This window comes from Gopherus flavomarginatus, chromosome 2 (genome assembly GCF_025201925.1).
Source record: "Gopherus flavomarginatus isolate rGopFla2 chromosome 2, rGopFla2.mat.asm, whole genome shotgun sequence".
Lineage (NCBI taxonomy): Eukaryota > Metazoa > Chordata > Testudines > Testudinidae > Gopherus > Gopherus flavomarginatus.
The window spans coordinates 117,545,670-117,571,425 of NC_066618.1; the positions used below are offsets into that span (position 1 = coordinate 117,545,670).

Consider the following 25,756-nt stretch of genomic DNA (forward strand, 5'->3'; position numbering starts at 1 on the left):
GCCCAGTGGCACCACAGCCCCCATGTCACTCTCAGGAGCAGCTGGCACCACGTCCATGCTGCCCCAAGGCCAATGGGAGCTTCTGGGGAGGTACCTGGAGGTATGGCAAGGGTAGCACATGTGGAGTCCTCCCTTCCCCCCGTGTCCCAGGGGCCGCAGTGCTTCCTGGAGCAGGGCTGGGGACAGGGCTGGCTTGCAGGTGCCACTGCCACCCCAGAGCTGCTTTAGGTAAGCGGTGCTGGGCTGGAGCCTAAACCCCTTCTGCCCCCTAACTCCCTGTCCTGAGCCCCCTCCCTACACCTCGCACCCCGACTCCCTGCCCTGAGCCCCCTTGTAAACCCCAACCCCCTGCTTTGAGCCCTCTGCTGCACCCTACACCCCTGTACACACCAGCCCCCTGCCACACCCCACACTCCTTCTGCACCCCAACTGCCTGCCCTAAGCTCCCTCCTGCACCCCAACCCCCTTCCAAGCCCCCTTATACACTCCGCATCCCTCCTCTGCCCCAATCCCTTGCCCTAAGCCCCTTCCTGCACACTGCACCCCCTCCCACACCCCGCACTCCCTCCTGCACCCAAACCCTCTGCCTTGGCCCTGCATACAATTTCTGCACCCAGATGTGGCCCTTGGCCCAAAAAGTTTGCCCATCCCTGATCTAGTGTCTTATTTGTGAAGCACAGAAGAGTCCAACCCTGCGTTGATTCAGTCTCACTGGATGAGTCTATGCTGCGTTTTAAAACCTTCGGAAGCACATCTACAGGTATAGACCAAGGAAGCCAAACTCCGGTCAGAGCCTGAATATCTACACTGCTGTTTTTAGCCTGAGCACAAGTGTACAGGCTGTAGACTTGGGCTCTGACGTTCACTGCTGTGAGTTTTAAACAGCAGTGTAGATGTATTCTCAGTACTGTTCTCAGTTGTCGTCTTGCCAGATGCTATAGTTGGACTAGGTAGGGACATGTTGTGATGCTCTCAGTAGAAGCACAGTCATTGTATGCTTCAGCCACAACTGCTGGGTGAACTGGTTCTAACTGGTGGACAAAATAATGAGAGGATGGACTGTTTCACCCACCACTCTCTTTTTGAGTCCTTAAAGAAAGAGACTTCAGGGGGAGGAGAGACAGGCTACGGTAGCAAGCTTCACCATCTTGGCTGCATCCATAGGCGCCGACTCCATGGGTGCTCCAGGGCTGGAGCATCCATGGGGAAAAATTAGTGAGTGCTCTGCACCCACTGGCAGCCAAGCTCCCCTCACCCCCCTTTCCCACCTCCTTCCCCTTCCCTGAGTGCACCGCACCCCCGCTCCTCCACCTACCTCCCAGCCTTTCCTGCCCGGCAGCTGGCAAACAGCTGTTTGGCGGTGTTAGCATGCAACCGGAGGGAGGAGGAGGAGTGGGAATGTGGCACGATCTGGGAGGAGGTGGGGCTGGGTCAGGGATTTGGGGAAGGGATTGGAATGGGGGCAGGGAAGAGCCAGGGCTGGGGCAGAGCTAGGGGAACGGGGTGGGGGTCGAGCATCCACAGCAAAGAGGGGAAGTTGGTGCCTATGGCTGCATACCCACTATCTCCTGGGACCCCAGACCTTCATCCTAATCCTGAGAAATGTCCTGGCTAGACTGGGCCAAAGAGAGAAACCAGATGACGTCAATCTGTGCTGATTGAAACTGAATCCCAAACACCACCAGGGATGAAACACGATCAGACTTTAACAAAAGCTCCAGCCCATCTCAACTGACTTCTTTACTCTTCCCTAATAGGACAGTTGTTACCATTTTTTTTTAATACCAGCATACAAGACTCTCAAACAATGGTAGTTTTCCTTCTAAAATTCCCCTCCAAATAAAGGGAAAGAGAAAAAAAAAATTGTTAAATATGAAACCCTCACTTAATATTTTACATTTCAAATGCTTTAACTGTTTTTTTCTTTCTTTAATAAAAGGTTAAAAGAATGTTAACAGTGTGTTTGCCATGGTACTGAGCAGGCTGAGGTGTCTGTTTCCTGAGCCCTGTTTAACACTGTTTAATGTTGGACAGTGACTGGGTTATGCTAATATCTTTAACCCATATATTTCATCTAAATTAATGCAGAAGAATGAGTTTATAGAGCAATTTGTAGATGTAAATTGCTGAAAGCTAATGTAAAGCATGTAGAGTTGTGGACTGTGGTATAGAAGTTTGTAGATGTTTGCCTGAATTTGAGTATTGCTGCTTGAACTGTTACCCCTCTGAAAACTGCTTGAACTGTTATGTTACCAGACCTTTGTGTTGTTTTAATCTTTCCATCACTTTTTTTCAATTTATGATAAACAGCCCTTTCCTCTAGAAAGTATAATAGCCACAGATCCACATTCCCACGGACATTCCATAAATATTAATTTGGCCTAATTATTATTAGAATGGGACAAATGCTTTATCTGATATTTTAACAACTCTTCAAAGTCAAGGCCATTAGAGGCACTTTTTTAGTAAACACTATTGTATATTTTCTTTTTAGGAATGAATAAAATGGATGAGGCAGCTGGTGATTTAAAACAGGCACTTCCAAATGTGTGTGATTCTGTGCAGATACATGTAGAAGTTCATCAGAAATCAAACAGGTTTGTTTTATATTGTGACCATTTCAGAGGTATATGAATGAAGCCTAACATACCTCACAAGAACTTAGTAGGTTTTCCAAAACACAAGCTTCATTTCAAAAACTAGTAAAGGTGGTTAAATAAGTGTGCTTTTACCTATCCCACCACCAAGGAAACCAATTCACTAAAGGGAAAAAGAAAACTTGCACTACCCATATACTAAACTTCTTATTCTTTTCAAGAAATGTCCATTCCACAAACTTAACTTTGACCTTGGATTTTATTTAATATATTTTTATCTTAATATTACTATCTGAATATTGACATTATTGCTATCAACTGCTAAATATCAACTATTAAGGATGTAACTTTTTTCATGGGAATAATATACATATCTAATAACAAAAATCATGATGTCAGAGTGGTAAAATTGCATATATGTAAACTTACATGTGAGGCTCATTGTCTTAAAGTGTTCATATATAATTTGATGGCTTTTTTCTGGAAGAAGGTTGTTTATTTTTTTAGATTAGATATGATTGTGTATTTATTTTGGGTCAGAGTTAGTTTTGTTGTGTTGAAATAGAACTATGTTGCCAAATAATATGTATGGTTCATACAAGATTTATGCAGTGTATAACTATTCGTTTCCTAGCTTTTAAGTTCTTTGGACTTAAAAGTTATGTGACAGAACATTGTTGCTTAATAACTTTGAATGTTTTTTGAAACCAAGTGTTTGGGCTTTGGTATTCCAATTTTTACAACTTTTATTTTTTCTTGTATAGGCAAATTAAGGTTATTTTCCTTTTAAATAAAATGGGTTGAATGAGTCATTAGATTATTAAATTAAAGGAGTAAGATGTGTTGGGCAAGATAATTTCTGGAAACAGACATCTGTATTCCCGTAATAGTTCTGAATTTTTGTAATTTTTTTTTAAATCAGTGAAAATGTACTGTCTACAAGGGAGACATCACCTGAGTATGTTTATAAAGGACATGAAATCAGTCGTTTGTATGTACAAGCAATACATTATCTTAGTCTCTTTGCACTGGTTTTTGAAGAATTTTTTATTCAATGTTGAAGAATTAATGTATGACTTATTTTTCAAGCCTGTGGGGTTCACCACATAAACCTGTTTGCAACTCGACACAACAGGAATTGTCCTCAATTTTTCATGTGCAGGTCATAGTCAGGGTCTCTGGCGGATGCTTTCCTTTTGTCCTGGGAAGATAATCTCATGTATGCATTCTCTCTGGTTCTGCTCCTAACCAGAGTGTTGTTAAAAAGCAAACAGGGTCATGCTTGCATGATCCTCATAGCACTGGCATGGCCTCACCACCATTGATTTTCCACTCTGCTGATTCTCTCAGGCAGGGCTCTAGAACCAGACTTGATCTCACAAGACAATGGGCACTCGTTCATCACAACCCGTGTGCTTTTAGCCATACAGTGAAGATCCTCCATCATTAATACTTTTGGAGGAGGTCTGTTCAAGGGATATTCTCTTGAATAGCAGAAAACATTCTTCTAGATATACTTACTGTGAAGTGGAAATTATTTTCTTTGTGGTCTCAACAAAAAAGTATTTGTCTGGTCCAGGCTCCAATATAACATGTGCTGGGCTATTTGTTATATCTGAAACAACAAAGTCTTCCAATTGGTCTATCAGGGTGTACCTGGCTGCTCACTCTGCTTTCCACCTTCCATTTGATACTTGTCCATTTTTCTCCAATCCTACCTCACTCAGGTTTTTGAAGGGTCTGGGCCAAGTTTATATTCCCAAGTAGAGGAACTTAAATATGGTATTAACAAAGCTAATGGATCCACCCTTTGAACCTCTGGCTATCTGTTTTTTTGCTGCATCTTTCAGGAAGGGTAACTTTTTTGTGGCAATTACCTTAGCAAGGAGAGTAGGAGAATTGAGACCCCTGGTGTCTGATCCATCATATACAGCCTCTTACAAGCACAGGGTATACTTACACCTTCATCCAAAGTGGCTTCTCATTTCCACATCAATCAGGCAATGTATTTATCAACTTCTTTCCTAACCCTCTTGCTCATAATGATGAAGAGAGATGCCACACAGATGTTAGGGGAGTATTTGTATTTTACTTGCATAAGACTAAACCCATTTAGGTCGTCTTCACAACTGTTCGTAGCAACTGTGCACAGGATGTAGGGCCTTCCAGTCTCATCCCAAAGAACTTTGTTGTGCACTTCCTCCTGTATGTGTTTTTGCTACAGTAGGCTGTGTAATTCTGACAAGCAGGGAGCGAGGATATTCAACAAGATCGCATGCAGCCTCTGCTGCTTTTCTAGCTAAAGTACCTATACTGGACATTTGTAGAACTTAAACTTGGTCATCAGTACATATTTTTGAATGTCATGGTGCTATTTTTTTTAACAGTCTAGAGAAAGTGCCAGTTTTTGATGTGTGTGTAGTCCTTCCATCATTATTTGGGTAAACTGTGATCCCACCTTTTGGACTAAACTGCGTATGAGTCACCTGAAGTGGAATGGATGTGTGCACTCACTGGAAGAAGAAAACATGGTTACTAACCTGTAGCTGATGTTTTTTGAGATATGTTGTGTTGTGTATGACCATTCCATGACCCACCCTCCTTCCCCTCTATATTGGAGTCTGTCTAGTAAGAAGGAACTGTGGGGAGGAGGGCACGTGCTCTGGCCTTTATACCATTGTGAAGCAGCAGGAGGCAGCAGAGAACTCGTGAGGTTCCCCAATGGGTACTGATAAGGGACCCCTGGACCCGGCAGAGCACAGCTTGCAAATAGAAGACACTGACTGGGGGGAGGGGGGGAGCTAGAGGGTCCCTGGCAGCTGCAGTTTTTTAGTACATCTTGAAGGAAGTAGGTGGCATGCAGGAATCTCCATACAAGCCCAGGACCCAACTTCAGGCTGTTGCTCCCTGTGGATTCCAGGGCTGGATGGGGGATGAGGATATCGAGTGTCTGGGCTGGGGTGGAGGGGGCACAGCTTGGGTGTAAGGGGGAGGGCAGGTGTCTGGACTGGTGGGCACAGCTGGGATCTGGGGGGGAGGGCAAGTGTCTGGGATGGGCACAGCAAGGGGCGATGGTGAGTGTCTGGGCTGGGGGGCACAGCTGGGTTCTGGGGGGGAACGGCAAGTGTCTGGGCAGGGGGGCACAGCTGGGGTCTGGGGAGGCACAGCTGGGGGGGGAATGATGAGTGTCTGGGCTGGGGATGCCCTGCAGCTGGGCTTTGCGGAGAGGGGGTGTGGGCCTGGCCTCCTGCTGGGGTTCTGGGAGGTGGAGGCAGAGAAACAGGAACTGGGTTGTCATAAGGGTTTACTTAGCTCTCTACTCCTGGAGGAATTTTTTTTGTGTATGTACTGTTGCAAACATAGTTGCTGAAAGGTATTTTGAAATAAATTGCCAAAATAATGTAAACTGGCGTGATTATATAGTGTTATTTTGACAAAATATGCAGAATTTTTAATTTTTTGGCACAGAATTCCCCCAAGAGTAACTCTTATGTCGAGCTGTTACAGTGCAGCTTCTGCTAGTACTTTTTGACAACTTAATTTTTGGCAAGTATTAGAACTAGTGCTGTCAAGCAATTAAAAAAATTAATTGATCGGTAAAAAAAAATTGCCTGATTAATTGCTCAATTAAACCTTTTTGGCTGTTTTCTACATTTTCAAATATATTGATGTCAATTACAACACAGAATACAAAGTGTACAGTGCTCACTTTATATTTATTTTGGATTACAAATATTTGCCCTGTAAAAAACAAAAGAAATAGTATTTTTCAATTCACCTAATACAAGTACTGTAGTGCAGTCTCTTTATCATGAAAATTGAACTTACAAATGTAGAATTATATACAAAAAAAACGGCATTCAAAAATAAAACAATGTAAAATTTTAGAGCCTACAAGTCCACTCAGACAAACAAACTTGGTTACAATTTGCAGGAGATAATGCTGCCTGCTTCTTGTTTACGGTGTCTCCTGAAAGTGAGAACAGGCGTTTGCATGGCACTGTTGTAGCCAGCATTGCAAGATATTTACGTGCTAGATGTGCTAAAAATTCATGTGTCCCTTCATCATCAACGGCCATTCCAGAGGACATGCGTCCATGCTGAAGATGGGTTCTGCTCGATAACGATCCAAAGCGGAGCGAATCAACACATGTTCATTTTCATTATCTGAGTCCGATGCCACCAGCAGAAGGTTGATTTTCTTTTTTAGTGGTTCAGATTCCGTAGTTTCTGCATTGGAGTGTTACTCTTTTAAGACATCTGAAAGCATGCTCCATACCTCATCCCTCTCAGATTTTGGAAGGAAGGCACTTCTGATTTTTAAACCTTGAATCGAATGTTGTAGCTATTTTTAGAAATCTCACATTGGTATCTTTTGTGTTTTGTCAAATCTGCTGTGAAAGTGTTCTTAAACAAATGTGCTGAGTCATCATCCAAGACTGCTATAACATGAAATTTATAGCAGAATGTGGGTAAAACAGAGCCAAAGATATACAGCTCTGCCCAAAGGAGTTCAGTCACAAATTTAATTAATGATTTTTTTTTTAATGAGTGCCCTCAGCATGGAAGCATGTCCTCTGGAATGATGGCCGAAGCATGAAGGGGCATACGAATGTTCAGCAATCTGGCACGTAAATACCTTGCAATGCCGGCTACAAAAGTGCCATGTGAATGCCTGTTCTCACTTTCAGGTGACGTAGTAAATAAGAAACCGGCAACATTATCTCCTATAAATGTAAACAAACTTGTTTTTCTTAGTGATTGGCTGAACAAGAAGTAGGACTGAGTGGACTTATAGGCTCTAAAGTTTTACATTGTTTTGTTTTTGAGAGCAGTCATGTAACAGAAAAAAGCTACATTTGTAAGTTGCACTTTCATGATAAAGAGATTGCACTACAGTATTTGTATGAGGTGAACTGAAAAATACTACTTTTATCATTTTTACAGTGCAAATATTTGTAATAAAAATAATATAAAGTGAGGAGTGTACACTTGGCATTCTCTGTTGTAATAGAAATCAATACATTTGGAAAAGGTAGAAAAACATCTGAAAATATTTAATAAATTTCCATTGACATTCTATTGTTTAACAGTACAATTAATCACGATTAATTTTGTGAGTTAACTGAGATTAATTGACAGTCCTAATTAGAACACTTTTTCTTCTAGAAAAAGTCAGTATTTTCCATGTTTTGTTTCTAAGCCCTTTGGAGGAAAGACCTTTTTTTAAAAGCTCTTTGTAGGTGTATTAATCTTGCATGCTGCCACGCATATCACTGGTGTTTAACAAATAATGTTGTTTCTCTCTTATTAGCACCTCAAAGAAAGAAGATATCAGGCTGAGTGTCTTAAAGCTGCTAAACAGACATAACATCGTTTTTGGTGATTACACATGGACTGAGTTTGATGACGGTTTTCTGAACAACAATGTGCAGTCTGTGTCTATTGTGGACACGGAACTAAAACTGAAAGAAAGACAGGTAATCACATCTTTGTAAATATAAAAAGGATACGCTTTTTATAGAAAAATGTTATCAACTTGCTGTTAAATCAGATTAAATTATAGTAATCCGTTTAATTAAGGTTGCTCTTAGCTTTAGTCTCCTGTATTCTCAGAGTCAATTATTTCTGATATTGTATGTTTAATTTTTGTTTCTTTCAAAATGATCGTAGTTTTGCATGTGTAAAATCTCAGTCAGGAACAAGTACAGCAGCAATCACTGCACCGCAAAAGATGGATACAGATTTCCCAGAATTATTTATTTTCTTCTCCCCCATGAGGCAAACAAGTGTGTATGCAGTTTTTACAAAGGAGGTGTGTATCAACAGGCAAAAGACAGGCATTGGGATATACTAGCAGAAAACCACAAATTTTAGTTCGTCTTCTGGTGATGCGGTATCAAGCTGTCATATTTTCAATTAAACAAATGTATCCCTTTTGCTATGTAATACTGTTTTGTTGGAGCAAAAAGATGGGGAAAATATGGTGTAGTAAAAATAATGGTGTAGTAAAAAATGTAGTACTCACAACCTGTTTTCCAAATTTAATTCTGTGTGTCTGATTTTTTCATGAATTGACCAGAAAAGTAGTATGATTCTTCAGGTGACACACAAAATGTGTCTGATTTCAATAGGCAAAACTATATTTACCCTGTCACATAACGTTAGAACAGTGGAACACTAACAATTAAAAGGCTGCCAAATTTAAAACTGGTAAATGGAAACACTTTTTATGCAATAGATATTTAACCTGTATAACTTATTGTCATAGGATGTTGTTGAGGCTAAAATATGATGAGGATTCAAAAGAGTAGACCTGTATATGAACAAGACTATTCATGATTACAATAGGTAGTGTAAATGTTTCGAGGAATCTAACCATCCTGCTGGAGCATACGAGACAACCACTCTGCTTAGGGAGTCTCCTCTATTTAACACTCTTTAGTCATTTTAAAATGTCATCTGTATAAAGTTAATATTTAAGTCAGGAGTGGGGACCCTACAGCCCTTGGGCCTGATCTGGTCTGCTGCTTCATGTAATCCGGCCCCTGGCAAATCTCTGTGCTGTGAGCCAGAAGCCCTAAGCCTTGTCCCCCTGTGGTGCTGGAGCCACGATTGGCGGCTCGTCCCTCTGTGGGGGGAAGCTGGGGTTGCCTAGCTGTTAAAAGTCCAATCAGTTCTGTGCAGCTCCTGGAAGCGACCAGCTTGTCCTTGTGGCCCCTAGGAGCAGGGGCGATCAGGGAAGTGCCATGCGCTACCTCCACCCCCAGTGCTGGCCCCGCAGCTCCCATTGGCCGGGAACCGTGGCTAATTGGAGCTGTGGGGGTGGCACCTGTGGGCAGAATGCACCTGCACAGAGCCCCCTGACTCCTCCACCAAGGGCCTGCTTCTGGGAGCCTCAGCCTCCTCCCCTGCTTCCTGCCCTATTGCTCCTCAGCTGCGGAGGGGAGGGGTCACTGTACAGGGAGCTGCTCCCCCATCTGCCCAGCCCCTGTGCATCCAGACCTCCCATACCCAGACATCCCGCCAAGTGTCACCCCGTACACCCAGAATCTCCCTAGTCCTCCATACCTGAACCCCACCCCATTGAACCTCAACCCATAGACTTTAGGGTCAGAAGGGACGAATGTGATCTTCTAGTCTGACCTCCTGCACAAAGCAGGCCACAGAACCCTACCCATCCACTTCTATAGCAAACCCCTAACCTATGTCTGAGTTATTGAAGTCTTCAAATTGTGGTTTGAAGACCTCAAGCTGCAGAGAATCCACCCTGCATCTGGAGCCCCCAGCACCCAGACCTGCTTCCTCCAGATCCCCACCCCTTGTGCCGTGTCAAGGTTGGGTGCGGCTGGGCTGGGCTGGGCCAGTTTGTTTACCTGCCAAAGCCCTTCCCCATCCGTGAGCCTTGGGAGTCTGTATGGGTCCTGGGAGGAAGAAGGCAGCCTGTCCAAAAATATTTTGATTGGCTGGAATCTTCTTGAACGGCAGCAGTTAAAAATAGAACTGAATGACCACTGGTTGATTGAAATACAAGAGATACTTCATAACCTACAGAGCATTCCATAAGTTGTAATCCATTAATAAAAGGGACCATAATAAATTGTGCAGAGTTGGGGAAAGCTAAAATCACTTTTTTGGAAATTTTTTACTATATATGAATGTGGAAAAACTGTTGAAGCTAAGTGCAAATTCTTTTCTTTTGAGTATGTGACATGTAGATAAAATGGAGAAATGCTTGTGATGTCCAGCTACTGGCAAAGATAGATTATTGCAGTCAAACAGCAGGAAAGGGAAAACTGGTCTGGTTCAAAAAAAATTTTTTCCCTGAATTCTACTTTCTTTAGCAACATCATCAAGAAGCATGGAATCTTTTGATGAAGATAGTTTTACTTTTGCTGCCATTCATCTCACTCATTACATTTCTTCACCTTCTAATAACAATTTTGGTACTCCATCTGCATCAGCATTGAAAACTCCTACTTCCTGAAAGTCTTCAGATGTTAATCAAATTCAATAGATGAAAGAGGATAGAATATCATGGTCAGAAAAACAAACTTGACCATACATTTGCTAGCAATATTTATGCTAGCAGTACATTATTTCATATAATTAAAAATCCATATATACTAGAATTTTTTCATAAATCTTGGCCAATTTACAAAGGGCTAAATAGGAAACCACTTGCAGGAAGTCTTTTGAATGCTGAAGCAGATTCCATGAAAGAGACTTGGTGTGTTGGTGTTTTTATTCTGTAAACTCCTTATGTGTCTCTACTGTCTGATGGATGGAGCAATACTCATAATGAGGGTGTTATCAATGTCATGGGAACAACTCTACAACTAGTGTTTTACTTATTCCAAGCACAATTTAGCATCACCACAAAGCCCAATATTTTGCTGGCCTGCTTAAAAATGTAATCAATGAATTGGGTCCTGGGAGGATTATTTTGGTTGACTAACAGTGCAGCTAATATGAAAGCTGCTTGGTCTTTGCTGATGCACAAATAGGCACCCCGTCTGTATATGGATATGCTGCCCACACAATGCAGCTTTTTATTGGTGATGTCAGAGACCTGACAACTTTCTCATCATGTGAAAAATGAAAAGCATTCTCAAGTTTTTCAAAAACAAAGAAAAGTCCCAGCAACAATTTTCCACCATCATTTGGTACAGCACTCGGTTTCATCCACACTGAGTAAGCCTCATTGTACTTGATGGGCATCTTCTATTAAATATCTTCAGAGATCTTTAAAGATATGCAAATATCTTCAGATATGCAACAAGGCTCGTCAAGCAGATGCTGTTGAAGAAGGGGTGGCTGGTGTTGCCCCTGAGTAATCTTCCCTGATATTCTTGATGGCTGTCTTTGGGTGCAGAATTCATTTCACTACTTGAAACTATAGTTCAGTCCTTTCAGAACGTGGAAAGTGATAGTTCTGCATTGTCTGATGCCAAGAATGAGTTCCTAAATACTAAAACATTTGTGAAAAGGCTGAACACAGTCCATTTGCAAAAGCCGAAGAGAAAGATAATGGACAAAATAATACCATGGAAAAAATCAAGTGATCACTTGCACACATCAGTGCTCCCTACGTGCTTGAGCCCGGACCCTTCTGATAACTAATTTGATTCGGCTTGTGACCTCATAGTGGCTATTGCAAATTTTAAAGGATATACAAATGAACAAATCTGACAGAGGCAGCAAATTATAAAGCATGAAGCAACATGTTCAGTCATAAAACAATGTAGAGTACAATACCAGCTGTTGAATCAAAACTGCTTGCTTTATCATGATGAAAAGGGTTGTGTCCTTGCACTAAAGTTACAATGGCAACATTTACATCACTTCTGTGCACTAAATAAAATTGGTCAGCTTGGGGAATGGTCCATTCAAAAATCAGGAATAGACTGAAGACTTCCACTGCTGGGAAGCTAGTGACTGTCACTAAGATTAGAGAAGAAAATTACAGGTGAAAAATTCAGTCAGTATTCGTCAGATTAAGAGGAAGAGGGAGATACTGATAAATTTGATGATGACAAAGATATAGATTAAGCAGTTGAAGCTGATAAAGAAAAAGGTAATGTAAAGCGAGATGCTGCCTACCTAACGTAAGTTTATTAAGAATAACTTTTCTGAGTTTTTCTTTTGAATTTCATTTTTTGCTTTTAACAGTTAAGTCTTGAATAAAGTTCACATTTAAATGCTAACCTAACATTTATAAAAAAGGTAATTATTTTTTCATTATCAAACTTCATTAATTTTCACATTTTTCTTAGTTAAAATAACTGAATTAAGTAATTTTTTTGTAATTGGGCGTAAGTATCTATCTAAGGGTAAGCCCATTGTTGCCTGTCTTTTTTTTGTTACTATTGTTCTAATAAATTAGCGCTTTGATAAATATTTGACTATTTTTGACTTTGACCATATTTCATCAACATTTGATTGGTCAATTGACCAGTGATTTTTAGACCAGTAAAATGCCCAGCCACATAAATCGCCTAAAAGTAAACTTCAGAATTCAGGTTGAAAGTAATTATTTTCTTCAGACAGGCCACTTCTTGATGATTTCATTGAAGAGCTGAATGAATATTTAGAAGAATTTCGTGAGCAATAAACATTCTAAGATCTTTGTTCCATAGAGCTCTGTAGTTTCTAGTTACTCTGATAAATAGTAGAAATGTGGAATGTTCAGTCTCCCATCTACCACATTCAAAACCACTGAATGAATTGAAATAATGTAAGATGCACAGAAAGTGCGTAAATACCATCTCATTCTTAGTAATGATTTATTGGGGGTGAGCAGGGGGGAGAAATAATGAGACTAAAATTCAATCACTGGTTCTAAAAATATGCAGGTCTTTACCCAAAAACCTCAGATTGCTTTTGTTTTTTAACCCAATTCTTTTCCTTTTCTAAAAAGAGAGCTTATTACAAGCTACCAAAAATGAGTTATTTGACTGACTTATCAACTTACTTATTAAAGCTGACTTTTTTCTATCCATTGTAGCCCATTAACTTGAGCAAATGCAATCTCTTGATTCATATTTTTCATCTGAATGACGAAGGACCAAGCACTGAAAATCTAGAGGAAGAGAATGAGAATATTGTTGCAGCCAACCACTGGGTGCTGCCTACAGGTACTCTTCTTTTGGTAGCCAGCTGGGGTGGTTAGTGGGAGGTCCAGAGGAAAAATCTGTGAATGGGAGGGGACATTGTTGTTTGACTGTAGCTATAAGGCTGCTTCTTAAAGGTAATCTCTACATGGGATGAAGCTTAGTTCCCAGCAGGTGTGAGGAAGCAATGAATTGATAAAAAAAAATTTGTTAGTCATCTCTTTTTTGACTGAAGCAATGCAAAAGATTCTGGGAAATGGCACACAATTCTGAAGGACTAGGAGGTGGAGGAAGTAAATGTTTTTGCGGTCATAGTGTAAATGAATGGAAATGAAAATGCATGGTCTAAATGTTTATTTTTACAAGAACATTTCACAGACTAAAAGTCTTCTCTGGTATTTATAGTACATTCTAATGAACTTTTGGGCACCTATTCTTGCTCATACACTTAATATCCTCTGTGTGTGCACTCTTCTCTCACTGTATATAGTGGACATAGGCAATATTAAATGGCGGTGTAATTAAGGGCTCTCAGGATGGGAGGCTTAATGAAAATATAGCATATGTTAAGATCTGTTGGAGAATTCTGACAGGCATCCAAATGACTGAAAATGAATAATGCATTGAATTCTTACTCTGGAAAAGTGAGGATCAGAGCCAGTAATTGGATCAGATGGGCATTATCCCATCTTGTCAAGTCATTCATTTAAGAAAGAGAAAAAAACAAAACTGGGAGGAGGAGAGGAGTATAGGGGCCTTGTTCCCAAAATAGGAATAAGATTTGCCCCGGATGTATTGAAATAGGGCCTGATCCTCTCTGTTACTACCATGTCTTCAGGGGAACCAGACTAGGCACTCTTAGGTGGAAGGGAGGGAAACAGCAGTTCCATGGCATTCTCTCCCTTTGACCAATCCTATAGAAAACCTGAGTACACCACATAGTTTGAGCTCCACTTCTTGGGAAGGGTTATGGGTAGGAAGGTGGCTGTTCATTTTGACATAATTTTGACATGTGAGATAATATATTAGGGTGGTTCTTCCCCAGCCACCTTCTCAGCTTTCAGTTCCTACCTATGGAAAGCTACTGCTATGATTATGAGGAAACCCTGCTTTTAAAACCTTTTTAGTTTCCTTTCTGAAAGCTCTGAAACTTATTTATAAGATTTTAATTTTCCTATTTAAAAAAAAACCACATAAATACTAACCAAAATCAAGCAGTTGATTTTCACTTATTTTCAAAAACTCCTTGTGTTTTCTGCCTTGCTTTCTTACATGCCAACAATAGTCTTGTAAAAAAAATTGAATTATAAAACTGGCCTTTTTAATAAACATCCTGGCTTTCAATAGATTTTACTCTTAGCAAACTTGGCATCTCACTTTCACATTTTTAGCATGGAAAATAAAATGATTGGGAACAAATTCTATTCAATTAATTTTTTCCTACCTATAGGTAAATGTTACTGAAAGTTGAAACCAGTAAATAATTTAACCCATACTTACAGTTGTTGACCAAATAATAGTATGCCGTAGAAGTTGTAAAGCTTTCTGATTCACTAATGAGTAAAGAACTTTCCTTTCAGGGCAACAAAATTAACCTAGGTTAATTTTTATTGTTCAAAATTGTCTGCTGTTTGTTCCATATCTTTAATTATGGTTGAGCATTTTTCTTATTGCAGAAAATCTGTCAGCATTATAATGCACTGTTTAGATAACAGATCATTGCATTTAAGTGAGAGTTCTTAGTTATTAATGAAATAGGATCATACATAATGGCTATAATATTGTTTTTCAGTTGAATTCCATGGTCTTTGGGAGAGCCTTGTGTATGACATTGAAGTAAAATCGCATGTAAGTTGAATGAATAACCCCTCTGTCGACAAGGAGGTATGACAGGTAGCCTGTAGAAAGTGCTGCAGCTTGGGGAGAAACAGTCTTCAGAAATGAAACTTATTTTACATGGAATTTTATAAAGCCTTATTAAATTTTTGTGTTTGAGGAAAAGTATGCTTTTTAATTACCTTGTTAGTATATTTCTAGTCAGCTAAAATGAAGACAGAACTTTGCAAAATGAGAATTTTTTTTTTCATTTTTCTTACTATATTTTACACAACAAAACTTTCTGGTAATCTCTGGATAAAAATAGATCAAAATGGGTATTAAATGGTACAACTAAATAAGAGTTGTTTTTTAGCAGCCCTGCGCACTTTCATCTTGCATTGACTTCTGCAAAAGTCATAGGTACAGTACACTAAACTTCTGAAAAATAGGCACCCAGCATAAATTACTTTATTTCCAGATACTCAAACTCAAATTTTGGCCATAATACTTCATAAAAAATAAAACTTTTTTTTTTTTACATTTTATGTGAATAAAAGGAGATCCTGAGGTATTGTGATTTAGCATATTCTTGGAAGCTGTATTGTGGACTGTAGTAACAGCTCCATTGTTTGGCTTCATTGTTGGAATTGTATTCATATCTTGGGTGAAAGCAGATTAAAACTCATTAATTTTACCATTTGTAATTTGAATTTAGTCTGCAAAGTTTAATGATATTATCATATAAATATTACAGAAATTATATAGCTCAGCTGAATTTTCCATAACATTTCAGAATGATGATACACTGTCATATTAACTATTTAAAGCTCAGACTTTTAAAAAAATGTTTGACAGTCATATTTTGTGAACTCCTCTAGCTGAAACAACACAGCCTCAAGAAACTCTGAATTCTTCCATTGTGTCTATAGTGGGAGTTAGGTCAACCTAAGTGTTGCAAAAGGTGTGAAATTATTCATAGCCCTTGAGCGATGTCATTAGTTCGACCTAAATTTTAAGTGTAGGCTAGGATTAAGATATCTATGTGCCTATTCTCTAATGCATTTCTTCATTAATGGTCCCCCGACTGTGAGTGTCTGTTGTAGGAACTGAAGTCAGCTGGAGCAGCAACATCTCCAGTAATGAAATAAAATATCTTACAAAGGAGAAGCTCTTAGAGCAGAGTTAGTAGCTGTTAGGGCTGTCGATTAATGTTAGTAAACTCATGCGATTAACTCAAAAAAACTTAATCGCAGTTTTAATCGCACTGTTAAACAATAGGTTCCAATTGACATTACATATTTTGGATGTTTTTCTACATTTTCATATATATTCTATTCTGTGTTGTAATTGAATTCAAAGTGTGTATTATTTTTGATTACAAAGATTTGCACTGTAAAAATGATAAACAAAAGAAATAGTATTTTTCAGTTTACTTCATACAAGTACTGTAGTGCAATGTCTTAAAAATATAGATTTTTTTTATTACGTATCTGTACTCAAAACCAAAAGAATGTAAAACTTTAGAGGCCACAAGTCTACTCAGTCCTACTTCTTGTTCAGCCAGTTGCTAAGACAAACAAGCTTGTTTACATTTACAGAAGATAATGACTTCTTATTTATAGTGTCACCAGAAAGTGAGAACAGACATTTGCATGGCACTTTTGTAGCTGGCATTGCAAATAGATACTTACATGCCTGATATGCTAAACATTTGTATGCCCCTTCGTGCTTCAGCCACCATTGCAGAGGACATGATTCCATGTTGATGACGCTTGTTAAAACAAGAATGTGTTAATTAAATTTGCAACTGAACTCCTTGGGGGAGAATTGTATGTCTCCTATTCTGTTTTATCAGCATTCTGCCATATATTTCATGTTATAGCAATCTTGGATGATGATTGGCATATGTTGTTCATTTGACAAAATGCAAAGAAGGTACCAATGTGAGATTTCTAAGGATAGATACAGCACTCGACCCAAAGCTTTAGAATCTGAAGTGCCTTCCAAAATCTGAGAGGGAAGAGGTGTGGAGCATGCTTTCAGAAGTCTTAAAAGAGCAACACTCTGATGTGGAAACTACAGAACCCAAATCACCAAAAAAAGAAAATCAACCTTTTGCTGGTGACATCTAGCTCAGAAAATGAACATGCATCGGTCCACACTGCTTTGGATTGCTGTTTGAAGCAGGAAGGGACATATGAATCTTTAGCTCATCTGGCACACAAATATCTTGCAACCCTGGCTGCCACAGTGTCATGTGAATTCCTGTTCTCACTTTCAGGTGACATTGTAAGCAAGAAGCAGGCAGCATTATCTCCTGCAATTGTAAACAAACTTGTTTGTCTGAGTGATTGGCTGAACAAGAAGTAGGACTGAGTGGACTTGCAGGCTTTAAAATTTTACATTTTATTTTTGAATTCATTTTGTTTTGTACATAATTCTCCATTTGTAAGTTCAACTTTCATGATAGAGATTGCTACTCCAATACTTGTATTACGCGAATTGAAAAATACTCTTTCTTTTGTTTTTTACAGTGTAAATACTTCTATTAAAAATAGAAAGCACTGTACACTTTGTTGTGTTGTAATTGAAATCAATATATTTGAAAATGTAGAAAACATCCAAAAATATTTAAATAAATGGTATTCTATTATTGTTTAACAATGCGATCTTTTTTTTTTTAATCACGATTGGTTTTTATTTAATCACTTGATAGCTCTAGCAGCTATGCTATTTAGAAGAAATCTTCAGCTGGGGTGAGAGGGTAGGGAAGGCTGCTGGCCATTGTACTGATGAGTCTAGATTAGGAGAGCCTGTGTCTCCAAGTCAGCCATAGGGCATTATACCTAACTGCCTAGTCTGCTTGCTTCTTAACTCTTTCCCCTATAATAAAACACCACCCCTGCTTTCCCATAAACTCAGCTCAGAACAAGTCATCTGATGAACTTTCCTTATTGCATTGCTCTCAAACAAAATAGTGATTTTAGCAGATGCGAGGGCTGCTTTGGTAACATAGCTCATAACTCCACTTTTCAAGGGACTTTAAATCTTCTCCCTCTACTTGCCCTGTTCAGGGCAGTCCATACTAATGAAAAGCAACGTGGGACAAGACTGGGTTAGAAAGGGGTTGAAAATTTAATTTCATATAAAGCTATTAATGCCCTCTAGACCACTGAAAGGTTTGCAACTTATCTTATGTGTGACTAATTTTTCCTGTTTTTCTAGAGGGTGAACTGGAAAAACAGTGGAAATTTGACAGACTCATAGGCTGGCTTAGTAACAAGAGACTTTGAGTGCAGTTTTCAACCTCTTGGTTCCTCATCTCATCTCATGAAAAAACAACTTTAGGGAGGAGTTGAAAATTCCAGTAAACGTCCATTATTGAGGCTGGTGCTGTGTGTAACAAACGTCTGGTTGCTGTGAGGGGGTTGTCCAGTAAGTCACACCATTAGTGTTCACCCAAATAATTCCAAACGTGTCCCTTGGTAATACACCCCTATCTTTTGATGGCCTCCCCGTATCTAAGAGAGGTGCTTAGAATAGCAGATCTACACACAAGCAGTTGCCCCTTGATGAAGGTCCTGAGCTTCCTCAGACGCTTGTAAAACAACAAAACCTTGAGCTACAGAGCATGCTTATTGGGACAGTGGTAACAATTAGATGTTTAACTATAGAATTATTGGCACTAAGTTAATCACTTTTTTAAAAAATGCTTATTATTAATACTTTTCAAAAAGAAAAACTTAAATATTTTCACAATTAAGTGAGCCAGTCCATGGGTAACAAAACAGCATGTTAATAACATTTCAAATTATCTTAGTTCCTGAGCAAAAGTGGAAATGTTTTTTTAAGACCTGATGCAGTTTCATTTAGAAACTACACAGCGTCAATAAACATATTAAAAGTATTTGTCTTTTAGAATTGTGTTCTGGGGGCTTGTTCACTCTCGGTAATGTCCCTTCTCTGTGCTGTTGGGTCATCAATTGATTGTTCCCCTTATCCAGAGTGAAAATAATTCCAAAATCTTATAGTTTCTCCTTGACCCAATTCAGGCTACCCCTCCTGGGGTTTTTTCTGCTGCATGCACTTCATGTTGGTGACAGCTATTCACTTCTGAAATGACAATACTTTTAATCTATTTTAAAAATTGCCTGTTGCATAGTAGGTGAACTGTAAACTGATATACTGAAAATAACAATAGGCACATGGACCAAACACTACATTGAAAAATAAATACTACATTATTATTGGTAAGAAAAGAGAAACTAAATAACCATCAAACTGAACTTAACATCTAGAAAAAGATTACTTTGCCTTTACATGCCTATTTAAACTATGGATAGATTAATTGAAACTTCTTCTCAGTATTGCAAAACTAAAACACTTTGAAAAGCTGGAAAATACGAACAGTACTACTGTGTAGTTACAGAAATTCATAAAGATATTCCTGTCCCCACACGCATTCCAATTTTAGAAAAGGAGTCTCTAAGAGAACTGTTGCGGAATAACAATATTTAGGGTGACCAGACAGCAAGGGTGAAAAATCGGGACGGAGGTGGGAGGTAATAGGAGCCTATATAAGAAAAAGATCCAAAAATCGGGACTCTCTCTGTAAAATTGGGACATCTGGTCACCCTAACAATATTGAGGATGTAATCAAGAGTGAAAAGACATCTCAAGAATTAATATGTAATATGTGTTAAGGACATTTTCAAGTTCTCATAGATTTTTTTAAAAACAGTTTTGGTACATCATAAAACCTTTTTTGTTCTGTATAATGGCTGTACCTACAGGACTTATGGCATGCCATATTGCAGGAATGTTACATTGACTTCTCAGTGGAAATTTAACATAAAAAATTGAGATATATCAATAGAAATTAAAATATACTATTGAGTATTCCTATTCTAATTATAGATGAAGTCAGTATAGAGTCAAGCTTCTTATCTTTCAGGCAGGAAACTAAAAACTGAGGACAGTATTCTTTTTGGAAGCAAACATTCTTTTGTCTGGAGAATTCCTACTATTTACATTTGTCCTGGGTAAAGCAATTTACCAATTGCTTACAGTAGCAAATAAACAGTTCCATAGGAAGTAAAGAAAATTTGACTGGAAATATTTATATATGATGGGCTATCAGTATATATCAGAAGATATAGCATATGGTTAAACGTCAAATAGCATCAGGCATTATGACTAAGAAAAATGTACATCTTCTAGAACATCTGAAAGTAAATATAATATGGATGTGATTGAAGCAGCTCTGTCATTATTCCAGACCAGCAACAAAATCCAGTTTTCCATGTCAAAAATTAAATCATAAATACAAAAAGAGCCATGACAAGTTTTCATCTAAAACAGATTGGACAGCAACCCATTTTCAGAGTGTATGATGCAAGTAGTTTTTTAAAAAAGAAAAAAAAAAGAGAGTGTTTATATCAAATTTGACAGTATAGAACAATACCACCAATTAAACACAGGTTCAATTGCATATCTTACGAGACCTTTTGCTAATTGGGAATCCATTTCCTATATCTGTAGTCTATGCCATTTCCAATAATATTGGTAAAAATATTTTCAGAGGGAACTATGCTTATTGTATCTAGAGTAAAGGCACTAAAAGTAAATGTCAGTCTGAGAAACAAAAGCAGACCAGAATTTAATTTAAAAATATATTTTCAGACCTCATTTAACAATGGTTGGTATCAAAGAGAGAAAAATATATAAAAGAAGAAAAAAGGAAAATAAATAGTACTAAGATAAGTAGAGGTGGTCAAAAATGCAGCTTCGATGGGGCCTAAACATTTGCCTTGCTCTATGTACTTCTTCCATAGTAGTGATGATGATGATGTGTTATGTTCTCTCATTAGTAACCCTGTTATAGTATGTGTGTTAACGGTTCTTTCCTTCCTCTTCTGGAACTAGCTACTTGACTATGTGATGACAACTTTACTGTTTTCTGACAAAAATGTTGACAGCAACCTGATATCTTGGAACAGAGTTGTCTTGCTGCACGGTAAAGATTACAACTTCTAAATAAAGAGTAAATGTATTGATAATGAAGCCATTCTCTTGACTGAGCTGTATTGCACTTCTGTGTGGTAGAATGTGGGTTCCTTTTCCCACTGGTTCTCTCCCCAAATTACCAATAATGGAAGCAATCCCCCAATGACAGGAAATGCTTTGTCATTGAACAATGATCCCTTTGGATGATTAGGGAACAGCATTGACAGGGCTTCTCTAGGAGCTGTATCTAGTCGTCTTTGGCAAGAATACAGTGGAACTTGAGGGAGCAGAGAAACCTTTCAATAACCAAGTGATAACTAATATTAAACAGATTAAATTGATTGTTTAATAAACTAAGCTTATAATTACCCCCAGATACAATGGTAACCATTATATTTTCAACTGTTAAGTGAATACTTATTGTGGTGTTTCTGATATAACATACAAGATGTTTTTTGGACCGTCACTCAGTTGCTTTGGAAGAAATTATGCCATAAACAGGATTATGACTTCAGCTGAACCATTATGTATCAAGTGGCAGTCCAGAATGAGCTTCTGTGATCTACAGATGTTCTTAATGGAAATGCTAATTAGTGGACATTCACTTAACCTTAGTAGAGCTACCATGAGATTTTATAATATATAGAGCAAATTAACAGAGAGCTCTCTTCTCTTGGTTTATTTATAGGTCTAAATATAAAACGTAGTTGAAAGGTGCACAATGATTTTGAAGGGAGAATTGGATCCTTTATATCACTGGAATACTTGAGTCATAATGGATTTGTTTAAATATATATGTTAGAATAGGAAAAAAGCTAAGAATATCAGAATCTGAAGGTGCAGGTTTTTTGTTTTGTTTTGTTTTTAATGTAGCCACATTACAACTACAACATTGACTTTGTGACCCATTGGAAGCACTGTCATCTTAGCTGGTTACCAATAACACAGTTAAGTTAGTGTCCACATACGAACTTTTTTGACAGTCTTTGCATATTCACACTTCCCAGGCTAGTTAAGCATGTTTGTATTGGTCCATTCCTAGAAAATCTGGGCAGTTATCCTGGAGGGGGTGGAGTGCCCGAAGGGCAAACCCACAGTGTTTCATCAGTTGCACATGGGGCAGGGCGCCCTGTGATGTCTTAATGTACAGATTGGCGGAAGGACGGAAGAAGGGACTGGCCAAATGCAGGCATGTTTAGCATTTCTGTCTATACAGTAAAAAACAAATATGCTGAATCAGGTGCAGGAAGGCAACAATATGCCATCTTAAGCTAACAATCTACATTATTTACCAAAAAAACCCCACACCTCTTGGGCAGTCTCACTAGTGGGAATGCTTGCATATGAGAGAGTGTGCAGGCATTTTAATCACCATGTTGTCTGGATGTGCTCCAAGCAGGGTTAGATGGCATAGTAATAAAACATCTACTCCCAGTGTATAATAGTACTTCTACTGTTACAGTTAGTGGAGCTGCATCAGTGGTAATGCAGTTCTGATAGATTTTAAAAATAATGCTAGTGCACAGGGAGAAATTCTGTTAGATGCCATGGTTACTGAGAGTTTAACCATCTGTTTGTGTGCAGACCATGGTTAGAGGAAACTGTGCAAGTAACTGGTTACAATCTCCGTTAAAAGATGCAGTATAGACAGGGTGCAATTCTAGCACTAATGAAGATTTGGACACAGTGAACAATCTGTATAACTGTTCAAATTGGCAGCTATAGTAGTGTAGTGTGTTTATTTTATAGTGTCAAATGTAATTAGTGCTGTTTTTGGAATTCAGTAGCTAAGGAGATGTCAGGCCATTTTATCTAGTATGTGTTCATATGTAAATTATTATACGGATGTGGTTTGAATATAGGTCCTCCAGGAACTGGTAAAACTTCACTCTGCAAAGCATTGGCTCAGAAGTTGACCATTAGACTTTCATACAGGTAATTTTTGTTAATATTTTGGTTTAAAATACAGTTTACTTTGTTAAACATCTGTAACCCATTAAGGGTGGCTAAAATCTGCCACCAAGTATGGCAGGTTTTCTTTCAGGCATAGATTAGGTGCTGAGTGTTGTTCCTTATGCAGCATCCTTGACTTGTTGAATGGCAAATGCTCACATTTGTCATCTTATACTGAAGACACTGGGCCCAATTCACCAATGCCTTTTATTGTAGGCAGCTACTTACACCAGTGGATATAAGACACTACACATTTAGAATGATAGTGTATTATGCCTGCTTTGCACACTCGTAAACTACTACAGAAGGTGAAGAGCCAGGCTGAATCAGGCCCACTGTTTTGTTTGCATACAAAATAGCCCACATCTTTAATAATTAAACAAACAGCTTTTAGAGCCAGACATATATTGGTTTTGTGTTGTTTGTCTTATAGATCAACACATCCTCCCTTACTCATCTTTTATATTCAGACAGACAAGTAATAACATTCAATTTAACACTGCAAATCTTAGTAACTAGGTAACTTACTATTTTATAAATATAGTTCAATTATAAATCATTATTACTCCAAGTAATGCAGTTTTTCTCACATAAATGTGTAATAGACATGGATTATATACTCTTACACTGAAATATTAACATACTTAATTCTAGGGTCAGCCATGCATAATTTAGCATTCCTGGCAATATCTTAAGAACTGATGAGAATGAGCTTGATACTTGTATTACTTTGGACTGTAAGCAATTACCAGAAAATAAGAATGAGGTTACTGGCATGGTAGTCTATACCTGAATTGTGCCTAAATAGTGTCAAATCTTAAATTTCTTTGAGAAAAAAAAATGTGGAGAACATTAAGAGCAATCTTATACTGACATAAAACTGAGATTGAAATTTAGTTTGCAATAGTTACATTTTATATTCAGATACTTGTTTTAGTAATTACAAAGCCCTAATGTTGTAAGAATTCTGACTGTTATGCTATGATGCCACAGTTCACAAAATTCTTTTTTTAAATATCGAGGATGTAAGCTGTAGTTTTTGATTCCTTTGCAATCAACAGTAGAATTAATTTTACAATATAATTGCTGATGATTTCTCCCATATTTTAGGTACAGGTATGGACAGTTAATTGAGATAAACAGTCATAGCCTCTTCTCTAAGTGGTTTTCTGAGGTACGTGTTATCTAACTCATTACACAATTTTAGCTTTGTGGTACAGATAAACAAAATTTACTATGATCTACAATAGGTATATCAGTTCTGGGGAAAACTGTGTAAAAATAGCTTAATATATTTGTATTTTCTTTTCAGAGTGGCAAACTTGTAACCAAGATGTTCCAGAAGATTCAAGAGTTAATTGATGATAAAGATGCTCTTGTATTTGTACTGATTGATGAGGTATGATTTCAATGACATTAAGATGTGCAATTCCTTTACTTTATGGGAAAGTAAACTGGAATAAAAGATGATCACTTACATTTTTAGAGAAAATATAGAAGCATATTATGGCCTTGGCTACACTTGCAAGTTAGAGCACATTGAATCAGCCCTGGGTGTCTTAATGCCTGAGGTGTTCATGCTGACAAGGCACTTAGAGCACGTGGACTCTGCAGCTGGCATGCTCGTGGTAATCCACCTCCGCAAGAAGCTTTGAGCTTGCTGCACCCTGACTGAAATGCCCAGGTGTCAGTGTGGACAACATGTTGCATTACTGCGCTGTGATGGGATCCGGAAAAGTCGCATAATCCCTTGAAGTCAAGTGACCACTCTTGTCATTGTTTTGAACTTGGCTGCAGGCATGCGAATATCCCCTTTCAAAGCTCCGTTTCTAACAACCAGCATGCTTACCTGCTCCCGGCAAAGCAAACCATTACTGTGGAATATTGCTGCTGCCGAGGCAGGCGTGTGGAAGGGGTTGGGAACTGATGTCAGGGTTTCCCCCTGCTTGTGTCTGAACTTAGGAAACAGCATGCTGGCACACTCTCTGCCTCCCAAAACACGCAGTCTCTCCCCCCACATACACACAATACACTCCCTGTCACATTCCTCTCCCCTACCCCCATTTGGAAAAGCACGCTGCAGCCACTTGCACACTGGGATAGTTACCACTATGCTCTGCTCTCTGTGGCTTTACAAGAGCTGCTAATGTGGCCATGCCACTGTGCTTGCAGCTGACAGTGTAAACACATGGCAGTGTTTTCCCTGCTGCAGTCTCCGAAGGGTAGTTTAACTCCCGGCACACTACATCTGCAAATGTAGCCATGCCCTATGTGCCTCTGCTGTGAGTAATTAATTATATTTAACTGTGTGTGTAAGAGTGGTAGAAGATATTTGAATTGCATCATTACAGCAAAGTGAGAGAAATGTAGTCTGAATTCTCAGACAAAAATTTCCAGCTGCAGAAGGAATGGAAAGGGAAGTTCAGCTTCCTGTATAGGGCTCTGCTTTTGCTGGCTTCCTCCCTGCACACTTTTATGTGTACATATTGTAGCATTTTCTAAACTTCGAGCCCTAGTTTTGTTTTACTAGTAAGAGAAGAATTTAGTAATAGAGCTCAGGAATTGTGGATTTAATATGGTCTCTTAATCTGGTTTCACTATTAGATTTAGCTCACTACCTAGATGATCTTTTGATAGACATCTTATACGGGCGACTTAAGAGTTTGCACCTTATTAGAACTTTATACTGTTGAAGTCGCATTCCTAAAGAATGTTTGCTTATCTGTTTAATTTACTGATTAGTCTGATACTCAGAATCATCACTTTCTA

At 38.6% G+C, this 25,756-nt stretch overlaps 1 protein-coding gene across 1 annotated transcript in view; it reads left to right on the forward strand.

Annotated features, from left to right (window-relative positions):
- TRIP13 (thyroid hormone receptor interactor 13) overlaps positions 1–25,756 on the forward strand; it is a 35,812-nt gene that overhangs the window by 951 nt on the left and 9,105 nt on the right. Inside the window, exons 2-9 of the mRNA XM_050938239.1 lie at positions 2,495–2,597; positions 7,912–8,077; positions 13,105–13,234; positions 15,003–15,058; positions 20,954–21,044; positions 22,897–22,969; positions 24,098–24,161; positions 24,300–24,386. Of these exons, the coding sequence (XP_050794196.1) occupies positions 2,497–2,597; positions 7,912–8,077; positions 13,105–13,234; positions 15,003–15,058; positions 20,954–21,044; positions 22,897–22,969; positions 24,098–24,161; positions 24,300–24,386 (768 nt within the window). The 5' untranslated portion in view covers positions 2,495–2,496. The remainder of the gene's footprint in view (positions 1–2,494; positions 2,598–7,911; positions 8,078–13,104; positions 13,235–15,002; positions 15,059–20,953; positions 21,045–22,896; positions 22,970–24,097; positions 24,162–24,299; positions 24,387–25,756) is intronic.